Source organism: Micropterus dolomieu, unplaced genomic scaffold (assembly GCF_021292245.1).
Source record: "Micropterus dolomieu isolate WLL.071019.BEF.003 ecotype Adirondacks unplaced genomic scaffold, ASM2129224v1 contig_12138, whole genome shotgun sequence".
Classification (NCBI taxonomy): Eukaryota; Metazoa; Chordata; class Actinopteri; order Centrarchiformes; family Centrarchidae; genus Micropterus; species Micropterus dolomieu.
In genome coordinates, this window is record NW_025741124.1 from 1 (window position 1) to 10,303 (window position 10,303).

At 40.0% G+C, this 10,303-nt stretch overlaps 1 protein-coding gene across 1 annotated transcript; it reads left to right on the forward strand.

Moving 5' to 3' along the window:
- Positions 1 to 5: 5 nt before the first annotated feature.
- Positions 6 to 6,640, forward strand: LOC123965980 (apolipoprotein B-100-like; the record flags this gene model as incomplete). Its single annotated transcript, XM_046042247.1, has 5 exons — positions 6 to 4,047; positions 4,137 to 4,248; positions 4,346 to 4,369; positions 4,511 to 4,697; positions 4,789 to 6,640. Coding segments are annotated over 5 exons (5,361 nt in total), but the record flags the coding sequence as incomplete, so codon positions are not given.
- Positions 6,641 to 10,303: the final 3,663 nt, after the last annotated feature.

A 10,303-nucleotide genomic window follows, 5' to 3' on the forward strand; every position in this document is an offset into this window, starting at 1 on the left:
AAGAATATGTCATCTCCATGGAGGATGTAGAAGCCTCTTTGAGAAACCTGAAGGTTTCTGTCGAGAAACTGCTGGCTGATCTCACTGTTTACATCCAAAACTTTGCTGGTATGGTGAAGGACATTTTTGCTAGTGGCACCCTCCCAGACACCCTCATTCAGAAGACCCAGCAACTGCTTAATGCCATTAATGAGGAGTATGACATAAAGGCTATTGTTATCTATGTAATTGATACCATGAGGGAGATGATCCAACAGATTGACCTGGAAAAGCTGAAGGGCAGCAGCATCTCATTCCTTCATGATATTGATGCAAAGTATGAAATCGTGGCTAAACTACAGACAATCATGACTGAGTTGAAAGAAACGATTGAGACCGTTGACATGCAGGCATTTGCTGCTGAGCTGAAGAGGTACATTTTATCCATCAACTTTAAAGCTCATATTGAGGAATTACTGAGTCAGATTCCCACAGAAATGTTCAGTGATATAACAAATTATATTGAGGAATTTATTCAGGACTTTGACATCCTCCGTAAGATCAACACATTCTATGCCAAGATCAGAGAATTGATTGTAAAGTTTGAGGCTGATAGAAAGGTTCAAGCTGCCTTGGAAAAGGTTGTGGAGCTTATCAAGAAGTTCAGAATTGAGGAAACCATCAGTGTCTTTGCCGAGATGGTAAAGGACATCCCGACCACATTCATGCAGGTATTCGATAGTGCTATCATCTACTTGAAAACAACTGATGTTAAGGATATAATTCAAGGGCTGAAAATGTGCATTGAAATTGTTGTGCAGACACTGAATTCATTGGACTACAATTCCTTTGTTGAGAATGCCAATCAAATTATTGCTTGGTACACAGTTTATGTGAATGAGCTAATCAGGGCTCTTGAAATACCCCAGAAAGTTGAGGCAACAATAGATTTTATCAACCATGTCTTATCTCTTGGTAGAGTCTTTATGGAACACCTGAGAGAAATCAAAGTTGCACAATCTGTAACGGTTGTGTTTGATAACCTTAAAGAATTTGCTGAATTTATAAAACAAAAAATTACAAACTTTGATGCCAAAGCTGAGATTACCTCTTATCTGGCCTTTGTGAGTAAATACTACACAAGAGTCATAACTATCATCACAGATACGTTCACTAATGTGTTTGAAATGATTAAGAAAGTGGCACCTGAGCAAAAAATCATCAGCGAGATTCAACAAATCATTTTTGGACTCACTGCTGAACTCAGGAAAGCTGAGTTAAACACGCCTTCCTTCATCATTCCTTTCACTGATCTTGTTGTGCCTTCAATGAAGTTCTGTATGGATAAGCTTGAACAGTTTGAGATCCCAACACAGCTGGACATTCCTGAGTTCACAATCCTGAGCTTCCACACTGTAAAAGCCACCACAATTTCCTTTGATGACATCAAGCAGAGAATCATTGAAGTTATTAATTTCTTTATAAACTTTGGGAACAAAATGCGTGATGTAGATGCCATCTTTGAAGACCTGACTTTGAACTACTTTCCTTCAATGCCTGAGATAACCCTCCCAGAAATCACTCTTCCTGAGGTTTCATTCCCTACAATCCCACAAGTCCCTGCAGAAAAGCTTGTTAAGTCTCTTCAGGTTCCTAAGATCAAGCTGCCAACCATTCCAAGTGAGATCATGGTCCCATGCTTTGGTAAACTCTATGGTGAGATCAAATTCCATAGTCCCATCTACACCGTCAAGACGTCTGCTGAGTTCCAGAACTCCACTCAGGATGAAATTAATCCTATATTCACTGGAGTCCTTAATTCCGAGGCCACATCTTCAAGTTTTGAAATTCTCAATTACAAACTTGACTCCACTGCTCGTATTGCAATCCCAAAAATGAGCCGTGTTGTATTTGCAGAGACTCTTAAATTTAACCATCTTGCTCTTGGAGTTGAACATCAGGCATCTGTAACTCTCTATGGCCCATCAGCCATGGCCCAAGTCAAAACTACAATTAAGGTTACCACTACACCGTACAGAGCTGACTTCACGAAGATAGCCTTTATTGGTATAGAAGAAGGAATGTCTGCCTCTCTCGATACAGCTTATACTCATGTTCTGGACCTCCCAAGTGTTGATGTCAAAAGTGAGGTTACTTTAACCCAGAAAGCAACTGTTCGTCAAGATGGCTTCACCCTCACTCTAGCAGCTGACCATTCAGCCACTGGCAAGTTTAATGATGATGATGGCAACCACAAGAGCAACTTGAAAATGTCCCTCTCTCCAAGCACTTTCACTCTAACTTGCTCTGGTGATACAGACTCTACCATCTTAAAGATGAAACAGCATATTACTGCTGAATCTGGCACCTTCTCATACATCAAGTTTAATGTCCGCAATGAGGCAGAGTCATCAGTCATTAAGAACAGTACTTTTGTGGCATCTGGACAAGGCAACCTTTATGATTTGAAGGTTGAGCTGAAAGCAACCCATCACACAGAACTGTCTGGTACGGTCACTGGAGTCCTGTCCAATGAACTCAACCTTGTAGCCCGTCCTTTTGAATTTCTCTTTGAATTCCAAAACAAAGGAAATGCCAAGGTCAACATTTTTAACGAGTTGTCTGCTAAGATAGATCTGCAGAATGATTACTCAGCCATCTTCAAACCCGACAGCCAACAGTTAAACACCTTAGCTCTGGCCCGTCTTAATCAGTACAAAATGTTCTACAACTTCACTGTTGACAATAATGAAAATGAGGCTGGCATCTTTGTTGACATGGAAAGTGAGGCCAATCTTGACTTCCTTACATTCCCCATCAGCATTCCTGAGATTGACCTGCCTTTTGTTGATATCCGTACTCCAGCTATCAGTGACCTGAACTTGTATGAGCAGACTGGACTGAATAACATTTTGACGACCACTGAGCAGACTGTGGATGTGGATGCCAAAGTTGTTTACCAGAAAAGCCAGGCTGGCCCTGTTGTTGATATGATGGGTCTGATCCAGATTCCCCCTGTGGGTAATCTGATCACAGAGCTATCTTTCAAATCTGCCATCATTAATCTGAATGTCAATGCTGGACTGTATGCTGAGGATGATCTCGTGTTCCGTCTGGGAGCTTCCACAGCCTCTGTGTTTGAGGGTCTAAAAGCCAAACTTGATGGCACCACCAGTCTGACCACCAAGAGAGGAATCAAGTTGGCCAATTCCCTGTCCCTTGAAAATCGTCACATTGAAGGCACTCATAACAGTACAGTCAGTTTGAGTACTGAGACTTTTGAAAGTGCTGTATCTGTGGCTACTTTTGCAAAGATTGCCTTGCCTATTCTCAACCTGGAGGCAAACCAAAATCTGGTTGCAGACACCAAAAGCAAACTAAACGCTGTCTCCACCCTGAAGATGACAGGGGATATCAACATCCCCGTGATCAAGGCTGTTGGAAAGGCTGAGACAGACCAAAGTCTGAAGCTGGAGGGAACCCTTGACTATGTTTCCTTGGAGTCATCTACAAAGGCAAACATGGATGGAACAGTGCTTGATGACTATCTAGTTTTGGGAGTCCTGGATAATGACGTGAATCTGTATCTGAACAATAATGGCCTACGCTCCACCTCCAAAATGATTGCTGATGCCAAGGTTAACCACGGCACCACCAAAATCATTGGCCTGGATGTAAATGAGAATCTTGCTGTTGAAGCCTCCCTGAGCCGTGTGTATGCAGTGCTGAAGTATACTAGCAACAACGAAGCAAACTTCTTTAATTTCAACACCAATGGGAAGCACATTGCCCAGGCTGCAATTGATATTGCACCAACCTTTTCCTTTACTGCTGATGTTGAAATAGATATATCTCAGCCAAGCAGCCTGGGTGACTTCACCATCTATAAGAAAGCTGCTGCTGAAGTGACAGCTGCCAAGCAGAAGTTCTCTAACAATGTAAAGTTTGTCAGCCCACTGTACACCACAAACCTGGCAGCTGAAGCAGAGGGCATTGCTCCTGTCTTCACATTCACCTCAAAGTCCTCTGCCACCTCTGTCATTGTGCTCTTGGAATATGACATGGATGGTGAGTTGATGAAATTCCCTAAATCTATTTATTTGTTTCATGTTGCAAGCATTGTAGAGCACTAAATCTTACTAAATTTCTTTCAATAGCTTCTTTTACTGCAAACTTTGAGAATGAAGCTGTGAACATGATTACCAAGGTTGACCTAACACATGCTGACCTGAGCTTGGATGTCAACCATGTCATTACCCAAGCCCTGAGGTAATATTCTGCGTTTGTTTTACAATACATTGTATGTTAAATAATATCTTCTGATATTAAAGGTTTAAAGTATTAACATATTTTCTTCAAATTTTAGGAGAAAGCGCCAGGCTGATGACAGGTACATTTTCCATTCATACTGTTTTTTCTCATTTTCATCTTGACAATTTAATTTAATGTGTAAAAATCCGACTCCTTCCTATGAAAAACAATCAAAAAAAATTTATTGTGACTTCTTTGAAATGCTTTCTTTCTCTTCCAGTGCCTCTCGCCACACCTTGAATGTGGACATCACCAGTCCTACATTCACTGATGTGAACCTTCGTTATGCTGCTCGCAGAGATGCTATCAGTGCCTCAGTGTCTACCCCCTCCAGTGGCTTCCTGGGCCTTCAGTTCAGTGGCAAAGTCCCATCTCAGATGATTGCAAGGGTCTATGGTCGTTATCCTGTAAGTATCATAACATTAACTTTTTGATACGATGGTAACAAAATACTAAAATCAAAATATAAATAATACAATATTTTTTTCAATTCAACAGTCTGCCCCAGAGGTTGATGTTGACATCTTGGTCATCAGATCATCTTCTAAGGATGCTGATAAGATGAACCTGCAGATTGCCTACAACATGGAGGCACCCAAAGAAATGCTCTATGAACTCAAGACAAGACTCCCTTCTATCATCTCTACAGTCACAATGTTTGCTGACAAGTACCAGATCACAAGGAACATGGAAGAGTTGAAAAACACTTTTGTTAACCACATTAGTGAGGCCTATGATGCTGCAATCAACTATGACGCTCGACTGACCGAGCTGTCAATCTTCTTCAGGAACATCATTGTCCAGTACCAGAAAACTGTCCAGGTCTTTCTGGATGCTGTCATCAAGGGCTTGAGGGAGACCCAGTTCAAACTGCCAAACTCTGATGAGATGACCACTCTCCCTGAGGTCCTAAAGAAGCTGACCAGCAGCATTGCTGCTGTGCTAGAGATGACCCTCCAGAGAATCTATGAAAACACAGAGGTCTACTATAACTCCTTTCTTGAGAACATCAACAGTGTAAAATTAAATATGCCAGTCGGCGATGCAATCACAGTAGGCCAGATTTTGGATCAGGTCAAAACAGCTTTCAAGAAAATCTTTGATGAACTGGTGGACTTTGTGAAAAATATGGAGAGTCTTGACACAATGCTGGTGAAAATGGGTGAGACCCTTAAGGCTGTTGTTGAGAAATCTCAGGAGTTTGTTGATTCTGTCAATTCTGACTATTTAGATGCAGTGTTCATCAACATCAATGAGCTCTATCGTAAATTAATCACAGTCACAAAGAACGTTGTTGAACAGATCTCTGCCCTAAATATGGAGCAGCTCAGCAATGCATATGAATTCATTATAGACATGTTCATTCAAATAGTTGACCAGTTCAATATCACTGTTCATGGTTTGCTGCAGCAAGCTTCAGAGGAGGCTCAAGCCTACATGAAAGTTAGTGATGGAAGGCTTGAGATTGACCTTCCATTTCCCTTCCAACAGTGAGGAACCCTCAAACTGTGGCAAGTATGGACAATTAGCTCTTTAACCATATTTATAATAATGAGTTTAACAAAAACACCTGTAACATTTTAATTTGGATGGTGTATTGTGTACAAAGATTGAAAATGTAAAGTTTTACTGAAACTCTCCTTCCTCAAAAGAGTGAAAGATGTCAATAAAATACATTTTATTGAAATCTGTAAAACTCTGATTTCCTGCTTCACGACGTTCTTTGGAATTCACATCCAAATTTTACATAAATGAGAATAAATCAAACTATACACAAAATGGTATTGTTTAGTGTTACAGCACAGTTTGCATTTATTTACAGTGATGATTCAAGGATGAGTTGGTGACTGAGGATCTGAGAAACTGACTAAGTAGCTGAGATAGTGAGGTCCCTAAATGTTATGATGTGGATGGAAATTCTTGTACACTGTATTCTTGAATGTTTACAAATGTGTACTTTTCTCATCTAAATATGCAGTAGGTCATGCAAGCCACAATTTTCTATATCAGCAACTCAACCCCCAGACCAATCCATGCGACATAACTGCATTTTAAAAATAAGTTTCACTAAACATTATATATATATATATATATATATGAAAAGAAACTGTCCATGAATTTTTGTACAAAATTTAAAGGCATCCTTTTCAATCCAGTTGTTGGACTGACAGACCCAAAGACTGACCAATCAACCGACTGAAAGACGTTGCCATCCAGAGAGCCGCTGGCATGGCTAAAAACAGGTGGTTACTGTAAAAAGTACAAAGTGTAAACAGTATGAGTAGTCAGAGGATTTACCTAGTAACAGCTTATTAAATGGTACAAACATTAAAAGTTTTTTTCCCGATGATCTCAAATGCTTTAATGACGAAAGGCAACCGAGGCACTGGTTGAAACGTTTAAAGCCTTTGAAGCGCCTCTCTATATCTTTCTCATGCTCTGCAATGAAACAGAGAGCATACAGTCGAGAATTACAGAATTACAACCATGATTACAACTCATGTGCTGTTGATAGCACAGAATGCTATGTGGGCTTTAGAACTGTCCTGCATCTACAATTTTAAATTTTCCACTGTTTCCACAAATTACTTTTCAGGACTTTTTCCCTCCTCAAAACAGATGGTCAGAGGATCCAAGGGGACAGTGATTACTTGAACCATTAGAAAGATCAAGATGTATAACAAGTTAAAAAAAAGTCCAAGTCCACTAAGATGGGTGCTGGATATAAAACATGCTATGGTCGGGCACTAGGACCTTGAAGGAGGGTTCATTTCATTGCTGCTCTGCCAAGCTACCAACAAACGTTACTATTACTGTCTATATAAATACAGTCTATGGTTTACACACACACACACACACACACACACACACACACACACTCACACACACACACACACACACACAGGTGAATGGTAAAGGAAGATAGATTCATCCTAGTGAGTAAGAGTGAAACTGAAACTGTAAAGCCTAGTTCACACTACACAATTTTTAGCCCGATTTGCTGCTCTGCTAGCTCAGAGACCGTCAGGCTGTGATTGATGCATCAAAACGGCTCCCCGACACATTTCTGACACATCGTAAATGTCTGCCAGATATCTAGCATGATATCTGTGGGTCAGCCAACTCGACATCCACATCCAGCTAATGAGAGCAGGCAGCTGGCAGAGCAGGCAGCTAATTTTTCACTGCAAAACACTTTTTACTCACCTCCAGTTCTCTCTGTAGCTCAGACAATCCCTGCTACCTGCGTGTGCTAATCCATTCTTTCACCCATACTGTTTGTCTTTATAATTACTATCTTTATAATAACAAACAGCAGCTGTTTCATGTGTAGGTTCCCGTTTCACATTTTACGTGTGTTTTCTTGACAAAACGTGGTTTTGTAATGGTCCCAACTATTACAAACTACTAATGGTTATATGTTATTTCCAGTAATTGTGTCTTAAAAGTTCCCTGTGATGTTTTTGACCACTAGCCCCTTAAGTAGCCTGTTGCCCTTCCAGGATAGAGCAAGCACAGACAGATCACTGATAATTGTTTTCATTCCCATCTAGTGGTGTAAACTGCCATTTGTCAAACCAAGCGAGGTATTAAATGGGTTCATAACTAAAATAAATGCTATTTGATATCATAAGCCTTCTTATATTAGATCATTACAATTTTCCAGACTACCAAAAACATACACAGTCAAATATATTTGAGTCCTGTCTGTTGGTGAGAGGCATAAGTCATCACAAGTGTTTGAACATGCAGATTGTGGAGTAAAAACTTAACTAGTCACTATCTTTGAAGTGTAACTCTGTGAAGTGTGAATTGTACATGTTATGTATTAAATTTATCTTTATTTAGCCATTTTTGGGGGGAATGAAATGTAAATATATCAATATTAAAAACTAAAATGTTAACATGTCCCAGTCTACTATAGAATAGCGACATTGATAATGGGAGTATTATTAAGACCCTGAAAACTTAAATATCAAGTAACCTCCTCAGGAGGAGGTTTACTTCAACAAACGCTGGGTCTGTTTCCTCATTCATACTGTCAATATCAAAGCACATATTGGAACACAATTTCGTCTTGAGAAACATCACGGTTAGATAGGCTTTTTTTTTTTTTTTACCCAAACATGATCTTGAACATGACCACTTTTATGATAACTCTATCATCAATGTATGGACAGAGAGTTATCTTTGGACATCGTGGATTTATCCTCAGCACAGAATAAAATCTATAAGCTATAATAAAATCTATAAATCTGTCCTTTATAACACAGTGACTCTGTGGACATTAAGGCAGCTATCAGGTTGGCAACAGTTGCACAAAAGCTGCAGTAATCACTGTTTAATTTAATCTGTATAAAACTGATCAATGAATGGAAATCTTTCATATTGTAGTCGCACAGATTAGAACTTTAGTAATCAACTGGACATTATGTAAATATTTCCCATAGAGTGAGGATGACTGTGGTGCAGCTGAAACAATGAAATGTAGTTTAAAAGTAAGATTTTCATTATTTGCTGCTTAGTCTGAATGTGTTTTGACAGCATTTCATAAAATACGAAATAAGCAAGATTTTATTAATGTAAAATAGACGTCGAATAATTTACAGTTAGTTTGAACCTAGACACATTTTCTAATGCAAAAAAATCATTAATGGGCTAACCTATTGAGTCGTACTGTCACTTTACAATCACAGGTCCATGAGTAGCCTAAACTGTGTCTAATCTGTTCGATTAATATTTTCATAATGTAATGGGCTGTAGGAGAATTGCAGCACTTTATCATTCATTAAGGAAATTCTAGTCTGGTAAGCGACGAATGAAGTGGAGGTGGCTCAGTTGATAAGATACGTGCCTTTGGTGTAAGAAACCCGGGTTCAATTCCCCACTGTGACACATCCACCAATGTGTCCCTGAGCGAGACACTTTTTGACTGACAGCAAACAATCCAACAACTGTCAGGTGTCGCATCACCAGTGGACATGTAGTAGAGGTGTGCTACTGCTGCGTTCCATTTACCTCGGAGGTCGGAACTGAGAATGATGTCGCACCCAAATTGACGGCGTTCCAGTTACAAATAGGAAAACCTCACTTGGCCAGCTGTTGTTTACAACTAGCTTGGGTAGCCATTGCTACCAAAGCCAGTTGATAAAAAACACATTGTGCAGTATTTACCCATACTAAACCCAGAAGCAACATGTCCACAGACAGCAGTGTGACAGCACTTTGTGTCCAAAAATGAGACACAAGTACAGAGAAGTGCTATTAAATAGTGTAAACTACAGCTTTCACTAACTGTTGATACTCGGAGCAGCCATCTTCGATCACGAAGTCAGGGGTAGTGCGGTCCGTCTTAAGGGGGCATTCCCTTTGAAATTTCCAGTCCCATGTCAAATACATTCCCATACAGGATTGGCTGACAAAATGGCCACCATTGAACACACTAAGACTGTGTCCGAAATCCCCACTCATTCACTACTCCCCACCCCCTATGTAGGGAGTTGTATGTAGAGCACTATATTGTGAGCTCCATTAAAACAACACTTTCGGACACTACCCCGATCGTTATTTCGGCGCAGTTAATTGCGTCATTGCCGTCGGGCAATAATTCTTTTCTATCAGCGCAATACTTGATGGTATATAGGGCTTGGTGAGTGACCATCGGTTGTACACTACTTTTTAAAATGCATTCTGGGATACATTGAGTGGACTATATAGGGTATAATAATTCTCACTATGCATTCGGACAGCACTACAAAATGGCGAGCTCACTATATAGTTCACTATATAATGAGTAGTAGGTGATTTCGGACACAGTCTATATCTCCCAGAATGCCTCACCACAGGTGCAGGCGCCTTAGCCACCTAATGAAAGCAGGATTTGGAGCAGACATGTTCAGAAGGGGAAAACTGAAACTTTATGTTGAGGACTTTTTGGAATTTGGTTGAGTTTTAAAAAACCTTTTATTCCTCTGGGATGTTTTAAGTTGGATCTTGAAATTTGATTTTGATT